The sequence below is a fragment of the Eptesicus fuscus genome, chromosome 23 (genome assembly GCF_027574615.1).
Source record: "Eptesicus fuscus isolate TK198812 chromosome 23, DD_ASM_mEF_20220401, whole genome shotgun sequence".
In the NCBI taxonomy this organism is placed as follows: domain Eukaryota; kingdom Metazoa; phylum Chordata; class Mammalia; order Chiroptera; family Vespertilionidae; genus Eptesicus; species Eptesicus fuscus.
In genome coordinates this window covers 24,717,730-24,745,470 of record NC_072495.1, presented here as the reverse complement: position 1 = coordinate 24,745,470, position 27,741 = coordinate 24,717,730, and the positions used below count along the sequence as shown (strand labels likewise).

The 27,741-nt window shown below is 55.9% G+C and overlaps 1 protein-coding gene and 1 non-coding gene across 4 annotated transcripts in view; both read left to right on the top strand.

Moving 5' to 3' along the window:
• Positions 1–26,951, top strand: part of AP1B1 (adaptor related protein complex 1 subunit beta 1) — a 43,216-nt gene extending 16,265 nt beyond the window's left edge. For 2 of the 3 annotated variants that reach the window (XM_028146779.2, XM_054712561.1), the window contains 20 exons: positions 2,908–3,013; positions 5,306–5,441; positions 6,179–6,424; positions 7,596–7,786; positions 8,612–8,833; positions 11,885–12,005; positions 12,453–12,548; positions 13,543–13,658; positions 13,987–14,152; positions 16,735–16,833; positions 17,187–17,446; positions 18,036–18,237; positions 19,043–19,063; positions 19,681–19,824; positions 21,144–21,289; positions 22,929–23,058; positions 23,322–23,406; positions 23,916–24,002; positions 24,098–24,252; positions 25,761–26,951. In XM_028146779.2, the coding sequence (XP_028002580.1) occupies positions 2,908–3,013; positions 5,306–5,441; positions 6,179–6,424; positions 7,596–7,786; positions 8,612–8,833; positions 11,885–12,005; positions 12,453–12,548; positions 13,543–13,658; positions 13,987–14,152; positions 16,735–16,833; positions 17,187–17,446; positions 18,036–18,237; positions 19,043–19,063; positions 19,681–19,824; positions 21,144–21,289; positions 22,929–23,058; positions 23,322–23,406; positions 23,916–24,002; positions 24,098–24,252; positions 25,761–25,835 (2,804 nt within the window). In that variant the 3' untranslated portion in view covers positions 25,836–26,951. The remainder of the gene's footprint in view (positions 1–2,907; positions 3,014–5,305; positions 5,442–6,178; positions 6,425–7,595; positions 7,787–8,611; positions 8,834–11,884; positions 12,006–12,452; positions 12,549–13,542; positions 13,659–13,986; positions 14,153–16,734; positions 16,834–17,186; positions 17,447–18,035; positions 18,238–19,042; positions 19,064–19,680; positions 19,825–21,143; positions 21,290–22,928; positions 23,059–23,321; positions 23,407–23,915; positions 24,003–24,097; positions 24,253–25,760) is intronic. The other variant, XM_054712562.1, reaches the window with a different exon arrangement.
• Positions 21,760–21,855, top strand: LOC114231973 (small nucleolar RNA SNORD125). The gene has a single exon (XR_003618007.1). It is a non-coding gene; the product is annotated as a small nucleolar RNA SNORD125 (small nucleolar RNA).
• Positions 26,952–27,741: the final 790 nt, after the last annotated feature.

Sequence of the window (27,741 nt, the reverse complement as noted above, 5' to 3'; positions counted from 1 at the left end):
AGGCCTGGAATCAAGTGGTGGGAATCATCCAGAGCATCTTTTAACCCTGTCGGTCCAGAAAATTGAACGGTTGATGGTGTAAGAAATTGACCACTTCTTTTAGAATTCAAGAAGGAAAGAACATCAGCTCCAAGTATAGAAAAGAAAAGCCCTCTTTTCCCTGTGGCTTAAAATTGTTAAATATGATTTTTTGCTTTGTTTCTCTTGGAAAAAAGAAAGCACACAAAGCTATCAGAAGCCCCACAGCATATGTGTGTGTCTGGTCCTTATCCTTGGGCACATGTCTTATGTGTTGAAGTCAGAGTTTATATCCTGTTTTTCATTTGACATTATCATAAACATTTCCCCACAGGTCTGACGACTCAGTCTTAGTCTATTGAGTTGCTGCACTGAAATTTGCTAAGCTTGTCTTATATTGTTGCATATTGCGGTTGTTTCTGCTTTTCGGGAAATGGAAGTTGTGTAGCAGCTGATAAATATGCTTTGACCCTGTAAGCATCTACTGACTGGCTCTTCCTTCCTTCCGAGTGAGATTGACACTGGCCTGCTGACCAGATGAAGAGAGTCTGCTGTTGGGTCAGCTGAGCCAGGACCTGAAGTCTGCCCCTCCTCAGCATTTCACATATTGGTCCAGCCACGTTTTATTGAACACTTTCCCTGTGCCATAGAGTAGACAGTCAGTCTCTAAACTGGCGTTCTAGTGGTTGAGCAGAGAAGACAGCTTATTAAGTAGTAATTACTCTGAAGGGCTGGTGGGTGCTATGATAAGGGACGCGTTGGAGGCTGTGGGAGGGCCCTGGGTGGACCTAGCTTGATAAAGGGGGTGTGGGGGTGGGGAGCGGAGCTCAGCAAGCGCTCTGCCCATGGTACATTCAGGGAAAGGAAAGCAGTTGGGCACAAGTTCCTGAAGAGCGTGATGGGCGGTTGGAAAGGCGTGCAGGGGACTGTCATGCGTGGCCTGCTGAGCAGGCTGGAGGGGGTGAACTTAGTGCTGAGTGTGTTGGGGTGTCAGTGGTGGGGTTTTTTTGTGGGGGGGTTTTCTTTTGAGGACAGTGTCTGTAGAGAGATGCCTGGATCCAAATTTGACATCAGTGATGGTTTTAAGCAAGGGAAGATCCAAGGCAGAGTCTAATAAAAGAGTGAAGCTTGGTGGGCGTGCAGGGAGACCAGTACCACAGCTCCGGTGACAGGTGGAGATGATGGGGCCTGAGCTAGGTGGGTGGCAGTGGGGTAGACAGAATCGGATGCCTCATATGTGATTGAGGAGGTAGGCTTGGTCCCTGAGGAAGGAGATATTCAGATGCAGGCAGATCCCAAGTTCACCTCATCAGCCTTCTTGGAGCCAAGGTGACTCAGGCCTGGATCCATCAATTGACGGCCAGTTGTACTATAACCGGCCAAAGGTTTCAAGCAAAGCAGGGGCAGCCCTGCAGCAGGGCCCAGGGTCAAAGTCATCATGGTCTGTTTGGATTGCACAGCCGTGAGACAGGGCCCCCAGTCTCTTGGAGGAGAAGGGTATGGGTTCCTTCAGCCTTACAGAGCCATGAATTTGAACTGCAAGGTCTGCAGATTCCTCCTGTCTCTGTTGAGCAATGCCCTCAGTGTGGCCTTGCCCTGGGCTGTGCTGTGCGTTTGTTCTTAAGTAACCTTGTTTGCGAGTTCTGTGATAAACACCACGTTATTCAGTCCCGATGGAAACCTGCTAAGTTTTCTTTTTCTCACTGTAAATCCATCTGGAGCTTCCTCAGCTCTTGCGTCCCACATGAGAGTCTGCTTCACCCCCACCCCAACTAACCCGAGAGGGACTAGGGCTCTTATTGCTTCCAAAGAGATGGCCAAGACAGAGGGTCATGTGATAAATTAATCATAATAGTGACCACCCTTAATGCAGGCCACTGAGTGCCACACACTGAAATGAGTGATTCACGTCTGTGTTAGGTGAGAAAATTCAGTGCTCCGGTCAGGGTAGAGAGTACAGACAAGAAAACAGGTCCCGAGAAGCAAAGTGAGTCCTGGAGCTAGCAGAGCTGGCTTTGAGTCTTGGCCCTCTTACTTGGTGGGTGTTCTTGGGCAAGTTACTGAACTTCTTACAGCCTTTGTTTGCCCATCTGTAAAATGGGGGAAATGCAGAGTTGTTGTAAGGACGACATGAGAAAAAGTGTGGGAAGAAGTTAGTATGGCACCTGGCTTAGAGACGGGCTCAGGAAATGCTGGTGGCTGTTGTTTTGAGAGCCCATCACTCCAAAGTCAGCCCTCTTAACCTTTCACCAGGGGCTATCGGGGTTCTGGCTACCTCTGCATGACAGGGCCCCCAGCAGCCCTACTTCCTCATTTGCTTTTTCCAGATCATCAAGTTCTTAAGACAGTTTATTGCATGTTAGATAGAGCAGCTGAATTCCCATTTTCAGAGCTGAGCAACCACTTGTGGCACAGGAAGTGAAACCCTGAGTGAGCTGTTTCAACTGGAGGTTCTAGGAAAACAGGAAAAGCGAGTGTGGAAAACAAGCAGACCCTGCCCTCTCCCCTCAGACCTTAAGTCCCCAGATCCCATTGCACACTGCCTGGAGGGCTTTGGGTAAGGGTGGCTAAAGGACTTTGCTTCCCTCTGTGTGTCTTTAGGTGAGCAGGATCTGCCTTCCTGCCTTTTGTCTCCCTCGAACCCTTGTAGCATTCACAGTTCCTCTCTTCTCAATCCAGTGTGACCTCCAAGCTTTCATCTTGATAATTCCTCTCCTAACAGTTGTCTCCCTGCTGCCTGCCCCACCCAAGGCCAGGGGCCTAAAACTGCCCTCGGCTGGTAGCCTGGAGTGTCTTACCTGCCTCCCTCTCACTCTTTTGGAAGTCGGGGACTGGGAATCACCCTCTGGCAGGTGGGAATGGATCACTCATGCCTGCCTCCTCTTTCAGGGGAGATCTTCGAGCTGAAGGCAGAGCTCAACAGCGACAAGAAGGAGAAGAAGAAGGAGGCGGTGAAGAAAGTGATTGCATCAATGACAGTGGGCAAAGATGTCAGGTGTGCAGGAGGAGGCTGAGTGGCAGCTGGGTCCAGTTCAGATCTCTCCTTTAGGGCTTCCCTAGGGACCCATGTCTCCCCTCATCCAGCTCCCTTCATGCACCTCCTTTCTGAACAGAGGCTTTATTTGCAGCGGGGTCATGATCTCAGATGTTGGTGGGGTCAGGCAGTAATGGAGTGGGTGACGTGGACTAGGTTGAAAGGCAGTACGCGATGAAGTGGATGTGGCCGGAGCCCTGTCAGGAACCCCAGAGGATTGCTGCAGCTGGGGAAGACGGACCAGTGCAGCCAGGGCTTCTGGTTTTTCAAAAGAATGGAAAGTTGGATTTTTCATTTGAAATCTCCCTGCTTCAAATTGCCAGGTGATAAACACAAAGAAATGAACACTGCCCACGTAAAGCACACCTGCAGATGGAGTTTGTTGGGTTTGGCGCCAGTTTGCAGCCTCTGGCTTGCATCTGATTGCCTGAGCAGTTGTGTAGAATGGCTGCCACGCCTTTGTTCCTGCTTTTCTCCTGCCTGGCGTGTCCCTTTCCCCTTCTCCATGTACCCAGCTTGTCTTTCCATCTCTTAAAACCCATTCCGCATCTCCCTGCTGCCTTCCTCATCACCCCAGCCCACCGCCCTGAACATAGCATTTTCTCTATGTTCCTGTCACCCAGCACTAATTCTAGACTATTCTCCTCTTATGTGTACTTGTCTTTACCTACCCACCACATTGTAAAGTCAAGGGCAGGGACTGGATTTTACAACTTAACACTTGCTCCGTGTGTGTGAGTCTGCAGAATACTTTCAGATATGTTTTCCCAGCAGTTCCTTACAATTGCCATATTTGACATTTATGAGCTTCATATCGTCTACTATAAAATGGGGATACTCCACCCAGCACTGTGGCTCAGTGGTTGAGCATTGACCTACGAACCAGTTCAATTCCCAGTCAGGGCATATGCCCAGATTGCAGGTTCGATCCCCAGTAGGGGGTGTGCAGGAGACGGCCCATCTGTGATTCTCTCTCATCATTGATGTTTCTTCTTCTTTTTTTTTTTTAATATATTTTATTGATTTTTTACAGAGAGAAAGAGAGAGGGATAGAGAGTTAGAAACATCGATGAGAGAGAAACATCGATCAGCTGCCTCTTGCACACCCCCCACTGGGGATGTGCCCGCAACCAAGGCACATGCCCTTGACCGGAATCGAACCTGGGACTCTTGAGTCCGCAGGCCGACGCTCTATCCACTGAGCCAAACCGGTTTCGGCATGTTTCTTCTTTTTTATTTTTAATGTATTTTTATTGATTTCAGAGAGGAAGGGAGAAGGAGAGAGAGAGAGAAACATCAATGATGAGAGAATCATTGATCAACTGCCTCCTGCACACCCACTACTGGGGATCAAGCCTGCAACCTGGGCATGTGCCCTTGACCAGAATCAAACACAGGACCCTTCAGTCCACAGGCCGACGCTCTATCCACTGAGTCAAACCAGCTAGGGCTCATCATTGATGTTTCTATCTCACCTCTCCCTTCCTCTCTGAAATCAATAAAAATATTTTTAAAAAATAATTTAAAAAATAAAATAATCAGAGCCTTAAAATGCAAATGTAGCGTCTCGGGGTTGTTAAATGAAATCAAATACACATGTAAAGCCTTAGTGCATGCTCTGTACATGCTGGGTTGGATTTTAGTGGGCACCTGAGCTGACCCCTTGTGAAAACAGCCTGGCCTGCCCATCCCCACTTCCCCAGAACCCTCATGAACCAGCACCCCAATATAAGGGCCACGTTAAGTGTCAAGGGAAGGAAAAACAATCATTTTCATTTATTAGCATCTCCCAGATGTCAAAGACCAGATACCTTAAGTCTGTTATCTTCTTTAATTATCACAAGGGCTCTCTGAAATGGGGTTTTGTTTCCCCTTTCTTGCAAAGGAGGAAACTGAGGGTCAGGGTTGGGCAGGGATAAAGGAATCTTCCCTACTTCAGACAGCTAACAAGAGGCAGAGCTGGGTTTTAACCAGGTCTGATGGGCTCCCGAGCTCATCTTTGAACCCTGGGAAAAGAAAAGAGGACTTTTTTTCGTTTTTAAAATCATCCTTTGGAATTCTGTTTCTACTAATAGGTATTCATGGTTACAGGATAGTTATGTTCTTTCTCCCTTTTACTAGGAGGTCCTGTTCTCTTTCTCTTGCCCTCCTACTCACTGTCTCCCCACAGCCCCCTTCCCCATTAGCTGCCTGGAAAATCTTCCTCTTTCTTTCTTCGGCCTTCCCCACACTGATGCCATTTTGACCTTCTAGTGCCCTCTTCCCTGATGTGGTAAACTGTATGCAGACGGACAACCTGGAGCTGAAGAAGCTGGTGTACCTGTACTTGATGAACTATGCCAAGAGTCAGCCTGACATGGCCATCATGGCTGTCAACACCTTTGTGAAGGTGAGCAGGAGCTTGGTGAGAGGGAGGGGTATGGGTGCTCACTGTTCCATGTCTCCCTGATCTCCTGGGGTGAGGCGCTATGGCCCTGAGTAGAAACATTCGGGCTCCTTTCCAGGCCCGCTGACTCCCAGCCAAGGGCTTCATCTTCCAGCAGAGGGCTCCCGCTCTCCAGAAAACCAGACGGTGTAGGCCCTGCTAGCTCATTCCATGGGAAGTTGCTCAAGGCTTGTTGATCCCTGAGTGCCACAGGGGCAGGATTCAGCATGTGTCTGAGCTTTTATGTTTCCCTCTAGACTTTGCTCCTTTCTGCATTGTCTGTCCTCCAGATCGAGGAGCAAGCAGGCACTTGAATTGTCAGCTCTGTGCACCTTAGCTCCCCTCTCCCCGTGGATGCCCAGATATGGGCAAATGAAGGGTTCTGTGGCCCAGTGGGAAGATTGAAGGTTGTGGTGCTGGATGGATGTGGGTTTGAATCACAGCTCTACTCTGTGACTGGGAGAGCTTGCAACCTTCCTGAGAGGTTTGCTCCTTCACCTGTAAAACGGGAAGAGTATTATGTCTGCTGTGAGGATCAGAGGTGACCAGGCACAGAGGCCCAGCACAGTGTCTGGCCTATGCTAGATGCCCATACATGGCACTTACGATGCTATTGGCTGCAATTGGTGGGAGGTCCCACAGCAGCCATCTGATGTTGCTCGGCTCGCTTCTGCCCCCGGCCAATGGCTGGTCCCTCTCAGGACTGTGAGGACCCCAACCCCCTGATCCGCGCCCTGGCTGTGCGGACCATGGGCTGCATCCGCGTTGACAAGATCACGGAGTACCTGTGCGAGCCACTCCGGAAGTGCCTGAAGGATGAGGACCCATATGTTCGCAAGACAGCGGCTGTGTGTGTGGCCAAGCTTCACGATATCAACGCCCAGCTGGTCGAGGACCAGGGCTTCTTGGACACACTTAAAGACCTCATCTCGGACTCGAACCCCATGGTAAGCCGCTCCATCCACTCTGCCACCTCCACCACCTCCTGCGTTGCTTGGGAAGACCTTGGCTTGACCCTCCGGCCAGACATTCCCCAGTTCCTGGAAGTCAGTCTTGCTGGGAGGGGTAATTGTTTTCCTGCCTGCAGTGGTTCGGGTACCTCCTTTGGCATGAACTAGGCTGGATTCCCTTCTTTGCGCTCTCTCTACCAAGCTGTGTGACTTTGGGCAAGCTGCCTAACCTTCCAGAGCTCTCTTCTTCATCAGTAAGATGGCTCTCATCCTGTGGTTGACAGGAGTGCTGTGAGGCTTAAGCTATAAAGGAAATGTGTCTAGTACAGCCTGGCACTCGGTGGGCATGCAGCCAAGATTAGTGCCCTCCTTCCAGTCACTGTCATGGTCACTGTCTTCTCACCAAGACCATCGGTGAGCTCTCACGTGAGGTGCTTTTCCCTTTCCCCACATAGAGGTCACCCTGGAAGTAGCATAGCCTGGACTATAGGCACCAGGGCGTAGCTGGGAGTGGGACTCATCTCCTCACACACAGTGGTGGCAGCAGTTTAGAGGGCAGTTCTCAGGCCCTGTTTGAGGTGAAATGCACAGACCTCTCAGCCCAGCCAGCAACTCTGTTTCCTACAGAAACACGGATCACACCCAGGCGCTGAGTGGCCAGTTCAGGGATGGCCATTGGAGCACCGTCATAGGGGAAAGTTAAAAACCAGGCAGAACACACACAAAAACAGCTGCTCTGGTGAAAATAAGTTGAGGGCCCAGCGCCCCACCTGGCAGGCCCCTCTGTACTCCAGCCCCCAGGTGTTTCCTGCAGCCCCGGGGTCTCTGCAGGGACCTTCTAGCTCAGAGCACTGTTGACAGCCCTGACTGCGCCGTTGTAGCTGGAAGATGGGGCTGTGTGTTAGGTAGCTGGGGATGCTTTCTGGGCACCTGGAGCTGGGTCTTTCTTTTGTTTCCCCTCTTCTTTTTCCTGAATGGCAAGTGCACTTACGTTAGTGCCAGTTTACAGAGGCGCCAGTCGGGTGAGTGCTTAGCGTGGGTCTCTGTGCTCCTGCCCTTTGGGTAATTTTTTTTTCAGGCTATTTGACCTCTGATTGACATACATCATTAGCTCCGCTGCCCCCTGGCCTATGAGCAGGGCCCTCAGCCTCTGCCCCTTCCTCTACAGGTGGTAGCAAATGCAGTAGCTGCCCTCTCGGAGATTGCCGAGTCTCACCCCAGCAGCAACCTCCTCGACCTGAACCCTCAGTCCATTAACAAGCTGCTGACAGCCCTGAACGAGTGCACTGAATGGGGCCAGATCTTTATCCTGGACTGCCTGGCCAACTACACGCCCAAGGATGACCGAGAGGCCCAGAGGTGAGCAAGCTGCCCCTCGCTTGCCAGCCCAGCTGGAGCTGGTCCTAGGAGGTCGGGAGGTGGGGGGTGCTCTAATCATGAGCTGGGCCTTAAGCCTCTAGAAGGCTCCTTCCCAGGGCCTTGCCCACAGACCATCCTCAGACAGCTCGAGGGAGGGCAGAGCCGGGCTGTCACTGGTTCCTTCAGGCAGTCAGCTCACTGCTCATTGTGGGCAAAGACAGAAGCCAAGACCTGACCTGGGAGCTGACAGAGACCCTGGTCACCTCGGGCTGAGAGAAGGAGGTGGACAGCATCAGAGCCACCATTCACTGAATTCTCACTGGGTACCTGGGGCTCTGTTGGTGCTTCCCATGCATTTGATTATCCTTAAAGCAACCCTGTAAAGTCGGTCCCATTATTGTTCCCATTTTACAAGCAAGGAAACTCCCCTTAGAGAGATGGAGGAAGCTGTGCCGGTGACCACGCTCGGGCTCCCCGCACCCTTGGTCCTAACACCGTGATATTCTGCCACTTTGAACGTCCTCAGCAGGGAAGAGGGGAAGTTGACATTTATGAAGTATTTGCTACATGCCTGGCATTCCGCTGGTGCTTTAAATGCGTTGTCTCATGTAGGTCCCAGCAACCCTGTGAAATCGGCATCATCATCTCCATTTTCTAGGGGAGGAAACTGAGGCTTAGAGTGGTTTTCACATACTTGGGGTCAGTTTCCATGCAGCAAAACCAAGATCTAGACCTTCCACTAAAACAGAAGTGCTATCTTGATAACTAAAAACAGGGTGTTGCCTCTGTCTGTCTCTCCTCTTTACCCCTTGGAACGGACCTCAGTATCTGTGAGCGGGTCACCCCCAGGCTCTCCCACGCCAACTCTGCTGTGGTGCTGTCTGCTGTGAAGGTGCTGATGAAGTTCATGGAGATGTTGTCCAAGGATCTGGACTACTACGGCACGCTGCTCAAGAAGCTGGCCCCGCCCCTGGTCACGCTGCTGTCAGCTGAGCCTGAGCTGCAGTACGTGGCCCTGCGCAACATCAACCTCATCGTGCAGAAAAGGTACCGGGACTGCCTCACACGTGCAGCGTGTCCTCCTGGGGGTCTGCTGCTGGGAAATGGACATGTCCCCGTGCAGGAGGTCCCAATAGCTTACCGAGGTTCTCAGCCAGGGACACCTTTGTCCCCCTGAGACATTTGACAACATCTGGAGACGTTTTTGGTTGTCACAGCTGGAGGTACTGCTGGTATCTAGTGGGTAGAGGCCAGGGATGCTGCTTGACATCCTGCAGTGCATAGGACAGAGAACTGCTTAGTCCGTAATGTCAGTAGTGCTGGGTTGAGAAACCCTGGCTTAGCTTAACCAGGTAGCAGGCCAGGTAAAGGCTTGCATGGAGCTGCTGCCTTTTTTTTTATATATGATATATATTTTTAAAAATATATATATTTTATTAATTTTAGAGAGAGGAAGAAAGGGAAAGGATAGAAACATCAATGATGAGAAATAATCATTGATTGGTTGCCTCCTGCACACCCCCTACTGGGGATCGGAAACAGGCTGCACAGCATTCTGAGCGACAACCAGGCATGTGCTCTGATTGGGAATCGAACTGTGATCTCCTGGTTCATAGATTGATGCTCAACCACTGAGCCACACCAGCTGGGCTAGCTTGGAGCTTCTTAACCACAGACAGTGGATCGCTCCACAGTCCACAGAACCCTCTGGAAATGGGGAGTACGATGTGTGTGTGTGTGTGTGTGTGTGTGTGTGCATTTTTCCCAGAGACAGAGTCTGTAGCTCTAGTCCAATCCCAGAGGTCGGAGGACTCCAGGAGGTGAGGCATGGTGTGGACTTTGCGCCAGCCTCGGGGCCAGGGGAGGGGTTTGTCAAAGTCGTTCGGAATGCTGTGCAGCCTGTTTCCGTCTGCCCCATGGAAACAATTGCAGCAGGAAGCCACTGATCCTATGAGGGAAAGCGCCTGATGCCCGCAGTGGGTGGGGCTGAAAGCCATTGGGAGTGCCACATTAAGGGCCCAGAGCAGGAGGAACTCTCTGGAATGATCCAGTGAGGGAGCCCAGCACCTCTGCAGAGTAGAGCTGGACTGTGGAGTTGTACCAGCCTTTTTGGCCAACTCAGCAGCTAACTCATGATCCTTGTGTGTTACAGTAGCCCCGTTGGTGGGAGTGAGGCCATGCGAACAGGGGCCTCGTAGACATTCTCTCTCGGAAGACAGCACACTCTCCTTGTCATTGTAGCATCAGTCTGGTTCTTAGGACATTCTGGGGGGCCCAGAGATATCGGTGGCCTTGGAACATTTGTGCAGGTTTGGGAATTAAATATGGGAAAGCTCTCTGAGTGCCTAGACAAAGGGGTGAGACAGGGAGTCGCAGCTGCAGGGTGGGATTAGTAAGGTGCAGCGACTTACGGATCCTGATCAGTGTGAAGGGCTCCCTGGGCTATATTTAACATGGCAAATCTCTTAAGATGTTCTTTTGCCAAGGCACCACCTGGCTCAGTCCCGACAAGTGGTTGGGCAGCTTTGCCAAGTCCTGACTGCAGAAATCACGTCTTCCTGCCGCCCCCCAGCTCGGATCCTGCCGCCCCCACAGGCACGATGGAGGCTCTTTGCTTTGCCAGGACCTCCCTGCAGCTCGCACAGCAGCACAGAGTACCCAGGGTCCCTCCTTTCTTCTCTGCTGTGTCCTCTCCCTTCACCCTCTGTCCTCATTCCTTTGCCTTCCTCCTTTCTGTTCTGGAAACGGCATAAGAGTAAGAGTTGAGGGTGGTGACCGTCATCTTGTTCCCATCCTTATTAGCGTTAAGTGTGTAACCTGGTGCACGCCCCTCCACCTTTCCTCATCTGAAAAATGTGGGTGGTGCCAGAGGAGCAGTGACACTGGTGATGGCTCCTGTGTAGCCAGTGCCTCTGAGGCAGGCTGTTGATCACCTAGATCAGTGGTTCTCAACCTTCCTAATGCCGCGACCCTTTAATCCAGTTCCTCATGTTGTGGTGACCCCCAACCATAAAATTATTTTCGTTGCTACTTCATAACTGTAATTTTGCTTCTGTTATGAATCATTATGTAAATATCTGTGTTTTCTGATGGTCTTAGGCGACCCCTGACAGCGGTTCTCAACCTGTGGGTCGCGACCCCTTTCACAGGGGTCGCCTAAGACCATCGGAAAATACAGATATTTACATTACAGCTCATTAACAGTAGCAAAATTACAGTTATGAAGTAGCAACGAAAACAGTTTTATGGTTGGGGGTCACCACAACATGAGGAACTGTATTAAAGGGTCGCGGCATTAGGAAGGTTGAGAACCACTGATCTAGATGCTTCACCGCAGCCCTGCTCTGTAGGAGTCAGTGCCGGGGTCCCAGGACCACCCCCACTCAGAGATGCACTAGGACTGATGGGAGTCAGCATGTAGTTGTCCTCCCGGCTGAGATTTGTTATTGATGTAGTGAGGTTACCTGGCTGTGTCCAGGTGGGGTCGGGAGAAGTCCATGTACAGACTTCCTTATGTTCCCTGCCTTCCACGGGAGTGGGGTCACATAGAGCACACACCTCCCTCAGCAACAAAATGCAGCAGGAAAGCAGGTGTTTAGTGTAGAACATACTGTTTATACAAACCGTTAATCCCTTTGTCATTGAGGGGATGGTGAGAACACCCCCAAAAGCCGAGTTCCTGGCTCCGGGACTTTTTAAGACTAGAGACTCGGGTCCGCAATGGTGCTGCTTTCCGGCACAGTGTCGTGCTCGTTTCCTGGGTGAGGTAGCGGGCGCCTGAGTCACAGGCTGGGATGGAACCAAGGCCTGGTCCCCAAGCCCAGCGCCTGGTGCCTGCTGCCTCTCGAATGCACACTGTCTCCTGCTCACATTCCCTCTTCCCGTCCTGGCTGTGGTTAGCCATGCAGTGACCAGTCACAGCTTTGCTCAGGCCCGTCCTAGGCCCTCTGCCCAGCAGTGTGCAGCCGTGGTGGCGACTGCCTTCGTGGATGTCAGGCTTCACCTCACACCCCAGAAATGTCCCCACAAATGTGAAGACGTTTCCTCAGGGCTAACGACTTGCTTGTTGCTCCTTGGGCTGCCCTGCCCTGCCGCCAGGCCCGAGATCCTGAAGCACGAGATGAAAGTCTTTTTTGTGAAGTACAACGACCCCATCTATGTGAAGCTGGAGAAGCTGGACATCATGATCCGCCTGGCCTCCCAGGCCAACATCGCCCAGGTCAGCAGAGGGTGGTGGCTGGGCATGGGCGTTGGTGTGGACAGCAGTGCCGCCCACGAGCTGTGGTCTCTGGGCAGGCTGCCTGGTCTCACTGGTAACAGTTCATCCGTGAAGAGTGCTTAGCACAGGGCATGGGCTTTTGTAAACAAGCATGAAACAAATGTTGTGATAAAGAATTTGTTCTCCCTGTTATTACTTATCCACCCATTGGAAAGCGGTAGTTAGGTGGATGTGTTAGCTAGATCAACCTCAACAAGGGCTGTCCAGCCCTACCAGTTAGTCCTTCCCTGCTTTTCTCTTGGAGCACCCTCCCTCGGGCCTTCCACCTCTAGCAAGAGGCAGACTCTCATCCTTCTAGGGGTCTGTGCATCCCCACTGCCCAGGGGTGTTCCGGGTGGTGGCCCCACTAGATCCCCTCCAATCCCATCTTCTCTTTTTGGGCCACAGGTCTTGGCAGAACTTAAAGAATATGCGACAGAGGTGGATGTAGACTTTGTACGGAAGGCTGTGCGAGCCATTGGCCGCTGCGCCATCAAGGTGGAGGTAAGGCTGGGACTCTGTCTTCAGCTGGGGGTGGGGGAGGGGAAGGTAGCTGAAAGCAGGAAACCAGTCTGATTGTAGCAGAATCCGTCAGCTTCTTGTGGTCCAGGAAGGCCTGCGAGTCACTGCCGGAGTCCCCAAGGCACCATTGTGCAGATTTGGTCGGGCTTATTCTCACTCTGTAATCTCCTTTAGGCCTTCGAGTTGTTGCAAATGAAATGGACCCATGACATGGATTCTCCTGCATCTTAGCTAAGCGGATGGGGCAGCCCCAGCTGGGATGGCCCTGGTAGACTTAGCTTTCACTTCATGGAGCTTTGGGCCAGGGGCTGTGCCTGTCAAAGGTTCTGGCAAGGGCCATGATTCAGCTCACCATGTGCCCCTTTCTCCACGCTCCCAAGGGCTCTGCAGACCCCCGTGTCCTGACGTTTCATCCAGCCCGTTCTCTGCCTAAGGAGGTGTTCCTTGACCACTGAGTTGACGCCTTAAATGGGTCCCCTGGAGGCTAGGGGATCCTAGGACAGCTGGTCACCCCAGTCCCTTACGGCATTTCCCATTGGCACTTGTGAAGGCCTCCTGAGAAATCTCTCCCACAGGGGCATTAGCGCAGCATGGTGGAATGGGGGCGGGGAGGGTCAGGCGGGGGGATGTCTAAACAGAGCTTTTCTAAGTGTTTTTGGTCTCGGGAGACCATCCGGGGAAAGGAGTAGAAGTGAGGTGAGGTGAGGTCAGGCTGGCGCATGGTCACTCTGCCCTCAGGGCTTGCCTGGAGGAGCTCCAAGGACTCTCCCACTCTCAGAAGCTCCACTGGGCTCCCCCTCAGTCTAATTCTGTCCCCCTATGCCCTGCTGTCCCGAAGCACCATTGTTGTCCTGAGCTCCCACTGTGACAGGAAGTGGGCAAGGCAGGACTGAGCCCTTGGCCAAGGCACGGTTGTTAGAAGTTCTATTGGGAATGGGTGCAGGGGCCTTACCCACGCTCTCCTCTTCCCACCCAGCAATCTGCGGAGCGCTGTGTGAGCACGCTGCTCGATCTCATCCAGACCAAGGTGAACTACGTGGTCCAGGAAGCCATCGTGGTCATCAAGGACATCTTCCGCAAATACCCCAACAAGTACGTGCCTGTCCCTCCGGTGAGGCTGCTGCGGCTCTGTGGGAGGAAAAGCCAGGAGGGGTCTCTCTCCTCCTCCTCTCTTCTGGGCCACAAACCGCATTCTCTAAGGAAACCCAGCCTTGGTTTTTTCTTATTTCTCCTTTGCTGCCCCTTCTCCGCTCCCCGGACCAAAATAAGAACTAAAATGTAACAGATAAAACTCACATCCTTTTACTCACCTCTTGGGGCCTTGGGGGGCATCTGCTTGTCTCTCTGGGCCCCTGCTGGGCCTCCCCTGCGTTGCCCGGGCTGCCTCAGTGCTCACTGCTGACTGTGTGCTGGTCTCCAGGTATGAGAGCGTGATCGCCACCCTGTGCGAGAACCTGGACTCCCTGGATGAGCCCGAGGCCCGGGCCGCCATGATCTGGATTGTGGGCGAGTACGCCGAGCGGATTGACAATGCGGATGAGCTGCTGGAGAGCTTCCTCGAGGGCTTCCATGACGAGAGCACCCAGGTGAGCGTCACCAGGCCAGCTCCAGCCAGGGCGAGGGGCATGACTGGCAGTGGCACCACCGCCGTCCTCCCTGCTCTGATACCCTCCCCTCAGCCTGCCGTCAGGGCCCTGCCCCTGCTGATACGGCACTGATGGTGTGGACAGACAGGTAAGTGCTGTGGGGTGACAGGTGTGGCCCCTCTTCCTCCCACACACTAGTACCTAAGGGAGGGACATGCGGGAATGGTCTGTGATGGTGTGCACCGAAAGCAGGCAAAGCGTCCTGGTCTTGTTTTCGTATTTCTCTTGGGATAGTTTGTACATTGATTTGGTTCAAAATTGAAAAGGTATAAAAGAATATTTATAGTGAAAATGCTCTTTCCTACCACTTTCCTGGCCTCCAGTTCTCCCGGAGATCACTAATGTTATTTATTGGTTTCTTGGGGATACTTTGAGAGGGAGTTTAGGAATATACCAGCAGGTATACACATACCTCTATACGTGTAAACACGCATGTATACAAACAGTTATTACTCTTTGTGGTTCTTATGTTCTATAAAGACACCCCAAACACTGAATTAGCAAGTACTAAACCATAGCTACCAGCAGAAATATAAAGTTGCTTAGCAAACAGTAGCTGTGTGGTGGTGGTGTTTAAATTTAACGGGCCTGCTTTCTTTGCCTCCTGGGTTCACAATATAGTTCAAAGCTTTTATAAGAATACTTGTTTAGTATTTTGCAGTTTGGGAATGTATTTTAAATTAATTAATTTGTATTTTAGAGAGAGAGGGGAAGGGAGAGGGAGAGAGAGAGAAACATCGATGTGAGAGAGAAACATTAATCGGTGCCTCCAGCATGCACCCTGACCTTTTGATGCACAGAATGACATTCAACCAACTGAGCCACACCAGCCAGGGCGGGAACTTATTTTAGATCGTCTATTTGAGCTCCTTGCCCTAGGCTCAGCCATGGATGGGAAGCTCAGATAGTGTTAGCCAGGGTGGTACGTCATCCCAGCTTACGTCTGGCCCCTATCTGGATGGCATCATTGCAGGAGGGCTGCTGGTAGGGGCTGGGAGGAGTTGGACTTGCGGCCAGAGCTCCCAGGCATCATAGCATACCAGGCAGTAAGGAACGATTCCCGGCAGCCCGCTGACCGGGGCTGGGGAGAACTTGGTGAAAGAGTCCCTGTGCCGTGGCCCTGCTGATATTGATGATGATGATGACACCTGTTGTGTCTTCAACAGAATACACAATAGGTTCTTTCCATTTGTTGTCATATTGACTCTTCCATTAACCCTATGAGGTATTATGCCCATTTTATAGATGAGGAAACACTCAGAGAAGTGAAATGACTTGTACAGGGTCACCCAGCTGGGAAGTGATAGAACCAGAGTTCAGTTGAGGGGTTCAGTCTAACTCTAGCTCCAAGGCAGCTGCTAGACTTCAGAGTTCACAGGAACCCCCTGAAGTAGGCCACACCTCTCCCTCACTGACAGGGTGAATGGCTTTGGCTACACTGCCCGGCCAAAGGTTAGAGCCAGGGCTGGAAGCCAGTCCCTGGGCCGCCTCCTGCTTTGAAAACAGCCGGCCCACTGCTCCTCTGCCATTGACCCACGTGTAACCAAATCGCAAGGACTCTGGCTCATCTAATCCCAGAAACAGACCACACGCCCTCCACCCTGCCTCCTGCTGTCAGCCCACCCTGTGTACCAGTGTCATTAGCCTTTGCTTGTATAAGTGCCCTCCTGCCCGACAGGCCTCAGGCCTATCTTTGGCACAGCCCTGGCTCAAGAGCCCTCAGGCTGCCTCTTGTCCCAGGACTGACAGAAATGAGATGTGCAGAGAATTGTTTTTTCAGAGGTTTCTTCACTCAGCAACTTGTTCCTTAGTGCCCACTATGCACTGGGCACTAGGTCGCACAGTAACCAGGGACACAACTGTGACAGACATGATCTGCCTGCTCTCAAGGGCTCTCTCCATGGGACGGCATTTCCAGGCCTGTGGATCGATGCTATGAGAGTGTGCGGGAGGCTACAGAAGCGTGAGGTGGGGCTGGGGCAGTGTGAGATCCAAGGGGGTGAGGAGGGATTGGCCAGGCTGAGGGCAGCAGGAGGCAAGGTCAGGGGAAGGCAGCAGCCAGGTCAGAGGCGGAGGCTGAGCGAGGGCTGGGCAGGGATGGGCCCACCCTCTGGTAGAAGCACAGCTCTCGACAACAGGCTGGCTCTGTGGGCCCAACTGGCCTGGGGCCCTGGGCCTCACTGGCAGCATCTCTGCTTATTGACAGATGGGACCCTTTAAGATGGTCCCAAAGCTACACGTGTTGCCTTTTTAAGCTGTGAGCTCCTTGAGGCACTGTGAGGCCTGGAGTCCCGATGGGTTTCTGGGGCCCTCAGGCAGGGCAGCATCCCCTGGTCCCCTGGGGACTGAGCACTGCCAGCACCCTCTGCTGACCTTAGTGCATTCTGCAGCCACCCCCAAACCTAGGAAAGCTGGTCTCTGCTTCCAGGGCTCAGCACCCTTTTCCTCTTCAAGGCCCTCATTTGGTTCCTTACTATCCCACATGAAGCCCATTTTTCCCGGTCATTTCTGTCTCCCCGCAGGTCCAGCTACAGCTGCTGACAGCCATAGTGAAACTCTTTCTGAAGAAGCCCACGGAGACCCAGGAGCTGGTGCAGCAGGTCCTCAGCTTGGCCACTCAGGTGGGCGCCCCAGCCTCCCTGCTTCGGTCCAAGCAGCCAGACCCGGGTGGCCCTGCCCCTGAGACTGGCACCGCTGTGGGTTGGCTCAGGCACTGACAGATCAAGATGGAGTGGAGTCAGGTGGTGAAGTGAGACAGACTGTAAATGAGAGGAGAGGGAAGTCATGAGAACCAGAGGGTTTATACGCAGGCAGGGGGGCAGACTGCCATGGCGGGGAGCGGGGAATGGAGATAGGAGTGGGCAAGAGTGGAAAGTGGGGGGGCAGGGTGCTGGGCCGTGTCCTTTTAAACTTCCCCTTCCCCTCGCCCGGTTGCTGTGCTCCGAGTTTCACGAGCGTCTCCTCCCTCCCCCAGGACTCAGACAACCCCGACCTGCGGGACCGTGGCTACATCTACTGGCGCCTGCTCTCCACGGACCCAGTGGCCGCCAAGGAGGTGGTGTTGGCCGAGAAGCCGCTCATCTCGGAAGAGACAGACCTCATCGAGCCCACGCTGCTGGACGAGCTCATCTGCTACATCGGCACGCTGGCGTCCGTCTACCACAAGCCGCCCAGCGCCTTCGTGGAGGGGGGCCGGGGCGTGGTGCACAAGAGCCTGCCGCCCCGCACCGCCTCGTGAGTGAAGTGGGCCAGCTGCCGGGCGGAGCCTCCCCCTGGTTTCTCAGTTCAGTAGCACAGGTGCTCAGGCCCGAGTCTGAAATGATAATTCCAGCAACTCTTACTGAGTTGATTAGGTGACTTCATTTGATCCTTACAGCAGATCTGAGAGAGGTCCCATTTCACAGGCGAGGACAGTGGCATGGAGAGGGGGAGTGCCTGGTGCAGCTTCCCACAGCCCGCGGAGCTGGGCTCAGACCGATTCTGACTCCCGAGCCCTGTTCTCGCCTTCCTCCTCTGCCGCTCCAGGTGGTTGGTTTGGCCTGGTTTCCAGGTCCCCTGGGGACTGGCATTCAGTCTTCTCTGTACAGTGGGCGGAGTGGTGGAAATACCATTCACTCATCCCCATGAAGCTGCACCTCTTGGACAGCTGAGAACTGGACCAGGCAGGGGAATGGGAGGAAGAGGAGGCATGTAGACAGCCCCTAAGGGACAGTGAGGAGACCAGTGCCTGTCCTGGGGGAGGATCCTGGAGACCCGGACTCTGACCTCTCTGAGACGGCCTGTCCCCCGCTCTTCTGATCCTCTCCCTCCTGTGTCCCTGAAGGAGCGAGAGCACAGAGAGCCCTGAGACAGCCCCTGCTGGAGCGCCCTCTGGTGAGCAGCCAGACGTCATTCCCGCCCAGGGGGACCTGCTGGGTGACCTCCTCAACCTGGACCTCGGCCCCCCAGTGAGCGGCCCACCCCTGGCCACCTCCTCGGTGCAAATGGGAGCTGTGGACCTTCTCGGCGGCGGCCTTGACAGCCTGGTATGTCCTGGGAACCCCTCTAGATGCCATTGGTAATGATCTTCAGAGGAGCAATCATTGAATGCCCTGTGTGCCAGGCACCTCTGCCCATGAAGGTGATCATGTAGCTCCCTACGTATAGGTGAGAAAACTGAGGCCTAAAGAGGTCAGAGACTTTCCCTCCGAGAGAGCACAGCTGCTAAATGGCAGACACAGGACTTAGCTCCTTGTCCTGCCACTGAGCCCCGAGAGACCTGGGGCAGCTCGGCCAGGCCTAGTCCCTTCCCCCGAGTCTGACCCTGCAGGCACCTTGTCCCTGTAAGGCTGAAGAAGCCACCTCTGAGTCCCTGTGCCCCCAAACCCTGCACCAGCTGGGGGCAGCAGCCCAGCGGGCCTGAGAGAGGCCCGTTAGAGGTCAGGGACAGATTTCCTCCCCTGTAGGAAGGTGGTGTGAGACTGGCCTGGGTATCTCCCTGGAACTTCTCCAGGCAGCTGGTAGAGACAGGTAGAGCGGGCAGCAGAACCTGTGTCACTTACTCATGCCCGGCTCAGATCCCAAGGCTGTGGCACAGGATGTGGGTGGTAGGGTAAGACCAGGGGGCTAGTGCTCATCATAGAAACAGTCTAGGCCCCTCCTAGTCCCGGCACAGCCTTGCACCAGACTCATCTTGGATGGGGCAGCAGTAACTAATCTTTTCTCTTTCCTTCTTTCTACCCCCCCCCCCCCCCGGCCCCCTTCACCTTGTCTCTCTGTATGTCTTCCCTCCTGGCTTTTCTCTCTGCATGTGGCTGCCTGTTCTCTTCACCCTCCTGCTTCTGCTTGGAGATGGGGGATGAGCCTGAAGGGGTACGGTTCAACCCTTGCGTCACCAAGCCTTCGTCCCTGCTCCTCCTGAGAGCGCTGGCCTAACATCCCAAGGGGCAGATGATGTCCAAGCGGGCCCTCCCTGCTGAGCCCTGGTCTCTGTCCAGTGTGCTGGCAGCCTCTGTGCTGGCCGTCCAACTGCCACTGGGCCCCGAAATCCATGAATTCCTCATCCTGTCCTCACTCCCCAGTGACAAATGTGCCTTGTCATCCTGAGGATCGCTGGACCTCTGTCCCCACGGGCCCTCTCTGATATCTTGGAGGGCACACTCCTGTCTCCTTAGCTCAGCCCTCTCACAGCAGGGCCTCCGGTGCCCCTTTTATCGGTGGGCTGAGTGTTCCTTTACAAGTGTCCCCAGCTTTCCTAGAGGTCCCCCCTAAGGCTTGAGATTTGCAGGGCACAGGAGAGCTTGGCCTCTCATTCCACCCTCCTCACTCTTGTTTCTGCAACTTAAGAGTTGATGTCACGGAAGCCTTGTGGGACCCCCTCCTGGCCCGCCCACCCTGTTTTCTAAAGAGCCAGGTGGCTACACTCATCCCAGGCCCCTGGTGACCCTGCCTCCGGTGCCTGCCACTGACCCCTTCTCTTTCCTTTCCAGATCGGGGGCCCCAACTTCGTGACACCTCCAGCAGCAACAGTACCAGCTAACCTAGGTGCACCCATGGGCAGTGGCCTGAGTGATCTCTTTGACCTGACCAGTGGCGTGGGCGCCCTGTCAGGATCATACGTGGCCCCCAAAGCAGTAAGTACCATGCCTCCTCTCATGGCAAGAGCAGAGAGAAATTAGAGACTGAATGTGCAGGTTCCTTAAATCGCTCATTCCACGGAATCTGCTCAGGCCAGCGGGGCGGGCTCCAGGAGCCGCGGTTTGCCAGCACAATGCCCAGGGCAGCTGGGGGCTGTGGGAGCACAGGGAAGAGATGCTGAGTCAGGCATGGGGGTGGCCAGGGAAAGGCATCCCAGAGGGAAGCTGGCGCTCAGGCCTGCAGATCAAGTCTGAGTTAGCCAGGCAAAGTGGGCAGAGGGCTCCAGCCTGCGGAAGGCCCGGAGGTGAGGGAGAGCCGGCACCTTCCAGGGAACTAGCACAGGTCCCACCTAGTTGGAGCAGCGCTTCTCAGTGCTGTCCAACCCATTTTATAATGCCCCCTTCCTCTCCCATCCTTAAATGAGATCTGTGGACTGTGCACCTTCCTACACCTGTAATTTTAAAAATAATCAGTAAGCCCAGGTTGAGCGTCAACCCATGAACCAAGAGGTCCCCGGCATAGGGTCAGGGTGGGCTGAAGGCTCCTGCTCAGATGGCTCTGAGGTTCCTGGAGTTGGCAACTAGAGAGATGATGGGATGTTTGCTAACAGGACAGTGTTGGGGACGCTGTCCAGGAGGGCCTGAGCCTTTTGCCCTTGCTGGGAGCCATCTGAGCGAGAATGACGGCCGGAGAGGCGCTTGCATGTCCACAGGGTGACACCAGCAGATGGGCAGGGCTTTAGTTCAAGCTCTTTGTTCGGCAGACACTCCCTGAATGCCACTAGGGAAGGAGCCAGGGGACGGGCTTCTCTGAAGAGGCAGCTCCTAAGCTGAGACCAGGATGACAAGGGAAGCCACATAGCAGGGGGCCTGCCAGGCAGGGGCCCTTAGTACTGTCCTTAGACCAGTTTCCGCAATTAAAGGCCAGCCCTGCTTCTGTGGAGAGGACAGGCTGTCACGGCCAGGGAGGCCTACGGCCCTGGCGGAGACCCAGGATGGCCTGGGCTCTGGGCCTCAGCTCTCCTTGGCTCCTCAGGAGGCTGTCCCCGCCTCCTCAGCCTCCTTCCTGAGTGTCCCTTCTTTGACCGCTGAATATCTGGGTCAGCCTTGGGGCACTTCCCTACCCCGAGCTGCTCCAGTGGTGGTGGCCCTGGGTGGCCATGCGGGCTGGGTCTCCGGCTGAGTTACACATTGTCATCCCCTGGTGGTAAAGGCAGGGAGGCACCTGCAGGGGAGAGAGGGAGGACTCTCAGGTAGGCTGTTGAGCTTTGGGGAAATGGCAAACTACAGCCCCCTCCCCACCGTCTTCCCTGCAGATCTGGCTCCCCGCCATGAAAGCCAAGGGGCTGGAGATCTTGGGCACCTTCACCCGCCAGGTGGGCTCCATCTCCATGGACCTGCAGCTGACCAACAAGGCCCTGCAGGTCATGACCGACTTTGCCATCCAGTTCAACCGCAACAGGTGAGCTCCCCAAGGCCAGCCTGCTGAGCACCCCTGTGGTCGGAGCTGAGGGCTGCAGGGCCTGGGTCCTTTTTTCTGGTGAAGGTGGGTATTCCTCACAACCACACTTCAGACCAAAACTGTCTAATTTCTCCCCCAGTGACCTCTTAATGGGGACTCCAAAGTGCTGGGCCAAGGGGTAGGGTTTCTCCCCTGTGATTGCCTTCCTCCCCTGCCCACGGAGGTGTTTTACTGACAGAAGTCCCAGCTCCAGCCTAGGAGCCTGCCTCTGGCCAGCACCCCATATAACAGGAGCTTGGTGCCTCCTTCCCATCCCGGAATTGCTCCCAGCTCTAAGAAGGCGGATGGGGAGCGGTGGCTGCTCCAGGCTCCTCACCCGCAGCAGGCCCTGCACTGGGAGTCGGGGGGTCTCCTGTCTGGCACCACGAGGGTCTTCAGGCACCAGGCCAGCGAGGCCCGAGCTCTCGGGGAACCTGAGCAGCCTCTCCTGATGATCCTTCTTCCTGAGCCGCTCTGTGATGAGCAAACTGAGCCTCTAAGAAGTTGACTGAAGGGGCTGCTTCCTCAGGGAGAGCCTTCGGGCCAGTGGGCCTGACCCTCTGTCAGACCAGGGAGGGTGGCAGCTGCCCTACCACTTACCCTCACACGACCCTGGAGGCCACGGAGACTCCAGGCTCCAAGGGGTGGTCCTGTGATCACTCATAACAAACCTACTGTGTGTTGAAAGCTTCCTAAGTTCTAGGCCCTGTGCCAAGGGCTTTCGAAGTATTCTCTCCCTGGAGCCACCTGACAGCCCAGGGGGGTCAATGCTGTTCCTCTTCTCTGAGTCGGTAACGGCACCTGGGCTCAGCGAGGTCACACAGCAGCTGTGGGGAGCTCCCCGGAAAGCCTGGGGTGCTGGGTCGGCACGAGGGCCTGAGGTCCCCTGTCATCGGCTGTGTCTCAGGCAGGCTGATTGCCACTGTGGCAGAGCCACTCACCCGCGGGGTCTGGGCCTGGGCCTGCCCTCCCTGAGCCTCTGTGTCCCCGAAGCTGGGAGACTATATACCTGCCGCTCTTTTTGTGAGGATAGGAATTGGTATAATTCCAAATGCTCAGTTCATGGTGCCCCTCAGTACTGTGTTACGTACCGTCCCAGAGCCCGTGGCGGGGTGTCTCACACTCCTGGGCCTCCTGATTGGCCCCTGTGCGGCTTTATCGAGAAGCAGGCCTTTCTGTGTGTCACTTGGGATGGGCAGCTCCCTCCTGGGAGATGGGAGTGGGCAGCAGCAACTTGGGCAGGCGCCGAGTTCTCAGGTTTGAAGAAGCGTACAGACCCAGGTACTGGATGGAGCGCTCTGAGGGGCAGGGCGAGGCTGGGCTTACCTGCGTCTGCCCAGTGTGTAGCCCAGAGGACCAAGAGGAGCAGAGATGGGCTCAGGCCTGCAGCTGGCCTGACACTGTCCTCCTGTCCGCCAGGCCATTGCGGGGTGGAGGGTGAGGGTCAGAAGTTTGTCTGTCTGGCTTGGGCCTGGGCCTGGCGTGAGGCTGGCTTGCGGGAGAGGCTTCTTGCCAACCGGTGCCCCAGCCCTGGGCTGGAGGAGCCCCTGTGTCAGCACCTGCTCCCCTGCCGTCCCCACGGGGACTTCTCTCTCCACAGCTTTGGTCTGGCCCCCGCTGCTCCCCTCCAGGTCCATGCGCCGCTCAGCCCCAACCAGACCGTGGAGATCTCCCTGCCTCTCAACACGGTGGGCTCAGTCATGAAGATGGAGCCTCTGAACAACCTCCAGGTGTGTTCCGGCAGGACCAAGCCCCTCATCTTCACCCGCGCACCCACCCCGGGGAGGAGCCTGGGGGGAAGGTCTGGGGCCTGTGCTGTGTGTGTGGAGTCCTGCTCTTGGCCACACATGTGCCCAGGAGGCCTGAGCAGAGGGGACAAAGGGCATGGCTCCCAGGGAAGGCCTGTGAGGGAATCTGATCAGGTGTGGGGCACAGGCGTGGGCCCTGAGAGGTGGGGCCAAGCATCAGGGACCGACTCGGGCCCCGTTCCCAGGTGGCTGTGAAGAACAACATTGACGTCTTCTACTTCAGCACCTTGTACCCGCTGCACATCCTCTTCGTGGAGGACGGGAAGATGGGTGAGTCGTGAAGTCACCCCGGGGGTTCCTGGAATAGATGGATGGGTCTGCCCCACAGCAGCATCTGTGAGTCACCGCTTCTCTGCTGAGCCCGCAGCGAGGGGCACACTTCCATGGGGGCCGCCAGGGTCTTGTCAGGCCAACTGCCCACCAGGGGGGCGTGCCGCGCAGGAGCTATCTCACTCCTCGGTTCTCTAGCTCTGCCCTCAGCCTTGCCTTTGGCCTCTAGACCGTTGTCCCCTGGGCCCTCGAGGCAGGGAGCCCAGCCATGCCTCACACCCGATGCCCATCTCCTGTGCCCTGGCTGGAGGCCCTGAGGCAGGAAGCCCGGGGTCTATTGGGAGCAGCAGGGGTGGCCACCTCCACCGGGCAGAGGGTTTGCTCGGAGGCAGGAGCTGCTGTGGCAGAGCTCGTGTCTGTCCTGTTTCAAGGCAGACCGTTCCTGCTCAGTGTCACTGCCCGGGGCCATGAGTTACCAAGGTCCCACCTTCCCTCCCCCTTCCTCCCAGATCGGCAGGTTTTCCTGGCCACGTGGAAGGACATTCCCAATGAGAACGAAGCCCAGTTCCAGATCAGAGACTGTCCCCTCAATGCAGGTAGGACTCCTGAGCAACCCCCCACCCATCCCACTGCCCCTCACCTGCACCCAATCCCTCCCCTGTCACTGACTGGGGGGCCTTCTGACCCCCAGAGGCCGTGAGCAGCAGGCTGCAGAGTAGCAACATCTTCACAGTCGCCAAGAGGAACGTGGAGGGTCAGGACATGCTCTACCAGTCCCTGAAGCTGACCAATGGCATCTGGGTGCTGGCGGAGCTGCGCATCCAGCCAGGCAACCCCAACTTCATGGTGAGGGCCCCCACTCCCACCCTGCCATCCTGGGGCCTCTGTCCTGGGCAGCCTCTCTTGCCCACCCCCAGGCCCTGGGGCAGCTCTGATGGAGGACACTCGCCCCGCTAGGCTGGAGTCCCTTTGAGGCTGGTGTGAATGGGCATCAGAATTCTGTTCCTATAAAGGATCTTAGAAAGCTTTCAACTCAGTCCCATCAAGTCACCCAAATAGGACACCACGCTGGGTCTCGGGACAGTGAGTTGGACTGGACGGTTCTGTAAAGTTGGGCCCTGGGCGGCGGCACAGTGCCCGCCTGAGTGCCCGCCTGCGAGGATGGTGATTCCGAGCAGCTTGTCCTTCCCAGCCTGTGAGTCAGACCCGTCAGGAGGTGGCTTCCGTGTAGTGCGGGTTGTCCTGGACGCCAGGCTGCTGGTCCAGGTCCCAGAGAGCACCGGGCTTTGCTTCTTCCCTGCACCCAAGTCTCTGGCAGGCATGGCCCTCCAGACACTGCTCCCCACGCCCCGCTGGCAGCCTTGGCTCTGTGGTGGGTGGAGGCTGCAGCGGCGGCTTCGGTGATGGTGATTTCCGTCTCCCTGTGTTTGGTTGCTGCATGTCCACCTTCCCTGCTGGTGCCCGTGGTGCAGGACTTGGAGGTTAGCGGATTGCTTTTCTCTCCCTCTTTCCCCTCCGTCCTCCCCCGCCACACCTTGCACACCCCGCCTCCGGGCTTGGCTCCAGTGCCCCCCCCCCCCCCCCGGCTCTCCTGGCCTCCGCACTCTGCTGGTCCCCATCCAGGCTGCAGGCAGGAGAGCTAGCTGCCCTCTGCTGACACCCCGCTGCTTCCCAACGAGCTGGCCCCCACTGAGGAGCTGGTACCCCACTCCTCAGCACACACAGTGCGCGCAGAGCCTTTCAGAGGAGACTGCCCCTTGGGGCTACTGCTGCTGGTTTCTGGTGCCACTGCCCTCCCCCTTCAGAGCAGCAATTTTGGCAGAAGGGGTGGTGGCACTTGTCGCTCCTCTGCCTGTGCTCTCCAGCTCCTATTGCAGTTAGAGCTGAGGCCAAGTCTCCGGCGTGCCTGCTTCCTGTGCAAGAAATCAGGAAGGACCCGCAGCGCCCCACCATCTCCCAGAGCAGGCGCCTGCTCCCTCCCTGCCCCATACCTCCTCAGGGACCTCAGTCCCCCAGGGCTGTGGGAGCCAGGCAGCTCTGCGGGTGGGGGCTGGGCCTCCCTCACAGCCTCCGGCTGCTGATTCACGCTGCTTGCCAGAGGGCCGTGTGGCTGGCTGACAGCAGGTGTGTGGGCTGCAAGTATATTTGGTCCACACCCGGCTGGCTGCGGCGGCCGCCCCCTCTCCTTCGCCACACAGCTGCCCAGCCACACCGCTGCCACCAGGCCACGTGTGCACACCACACTTCCATCTGGCCCCCACCCTGTCTGTCCTGCCCACGTGTTCCTTCCCAGCCTAGTAAGTGACAGCCCTAGAGAGGAGCCCGGAGTGAGTGCGGCCTTCTTTCCCCTGCAGCTGTCCCTGAAGTGTCGAGCACCCGAGGTGTCCCAGCACGTGTACCAGGCCTACGAGACCATCCTCAAGAACTGAGGCCCCGACCAGGGCCCACCCAGCCTTTTGCCAGCCCATTGAGGAGCCCCCTGTGGGGTGACAGTCCCTCCTCCCAGGAGGGGCCTGGCAAGGCTCCTAGCCACCCACAGGGCTTCCTGGTCCTGACTGCAGGGCCCGCCTGGGTCCTCAGGGCAGGGTGGCACCCCTCCTGGAGTGAAACCTCAGTTTCTCCCAGGCTCGGAGGACCCCTCTTCCACTGCTGCTGACATTCAGGGTCAGTGAGGAGGAGACCAGAGGAGACGGAGCCAGAGCAGTCACCGAGGCTGAACCGTGAGACCGAGTTCTCTTCTCTCCCTGGTGCCTGGGGGCGAGTACAAAGCTTCCTTCTCAGGCTCCCAGCCCAGGAAGCGCCCTGCCCCTCAGTCTCCTGGGTTGGTGTTAGTGACCCTCCCCCACTGCCCACTCGAGTGGGACGGGCCCTGCCAGGCTGTCCTGGTGTGTGTGGAGGGTCCCCTTGGTACCAGGAGAGCTGCTTTGTCAATCAGGGGTTCCCAGGACCTGCACCTCCCCCGCCACCCCCACCTCTCTCCCTGCGTCCACCCAGCTGAGGCCCAGCAGTCATGCCTGGTGGGCCACAGCCTCTCAAGAGCTGACCAGCATGAGGAGGCCAGGCAGAAGCTCCCAGAGCCCTGCCCAGGCCCCTGCTCCCTTGGCAGTTGCACACACCCCTCCCACCCCCACGCGCTCCCTCTCTGCCCTGAGGGCGGTCACTGCCCGGGGTACATTCCTCAGTGTCCCCTAGGCTCCCAGAGCCGAGGGGGTGAGGGATGGGGAACATAGGTGAGCGGGGTACCTCCTGTCCAGGGTTTCTCCTCCGTGTCTGCTACCCTCCTCCTGGCCTCCCAAGTGTCAGTGTGTCTGACGGAGCATTAGGTTTTCCTGTTACTGCTGTTTAATAATAAAGAGTCTGCTTTTGGCATCACGGACCCTTCTTTCCCTTTCCCCCCAATGTCAGCATCGAAAGCTGCCTCCAAGTGGTTGAGGGTGATTTTCTGAGCCCTGCAGAAACTATATGTAATATATAGAGAGAGACTATATATTGTATGTTTACTCTTATTTTCAAAAAGAGAAAGTGAATAAAAATGATGACATCAAGCATGTCCCTGGCCAGTGTGTCAGGTCCTATCTGAGGCCCTTCCGGTTGGGGTGTGGGTCCCCTGGGGTCCAGGGTCAGGTTCTGAGATCTGTGCCCAGCTCCCCCTCCCCGGCACTCAGGGCTGTGTCCCTCCTCCCTGTCCTTAAACATTGACTGCTGGGTCCTGCTGGTCTCCCTGGCACCTCTCACACCCTTGATTTCAACTCGACCCAAGCAGGCGCCGTCTGGCCTTTTGATGTTGGCCACGAGGGCAGACATGGTTGGTTTCCCGAAGCTCCCTGCCATCAGGGAGGTTCCTGGGAGTGGCTGCCGGAGACGGGCTCTGGCAGGCAGGCTGCGCACCAGGCCTGTCTGGGCACGCTGTCCCACCTTGCAGCTGCAGCTGGCTGAGTGTGGGAACTGGGCTGTCAGCTGCCTAGCTGCTCCCAGGGATGCTCCCTGTGGCCCTGGGCCTGGCATTGGCCTAGCTTTCCGGGGAGGCTGCCAGACCCGGGGCAGGGCTTCGATGGCAGAGCTGCCCGGGGTTCTCAGGGCCTCGTGGCTGGTAGGCATTCAGCCTGCTTCTGAGGGAGAAGCAGATGGGTCCCTTGCCTGTTCCAGCCCCAGCCACTTCCTGCACCCTGCCCACCTCTGACACAAGGCTGCCTTCCCGGCTGCCTGGGGACCAGGCATTGGCAGGGGCACCTGGCCCTCCACTGCCCCACCTCCGACCCCTGGGTATTGTCAGGCTGTCCTAGGGACCCAGAGCCTAGGCCCTAGCTCCACCTCACCTGAAAGTCCCCAGGCTCA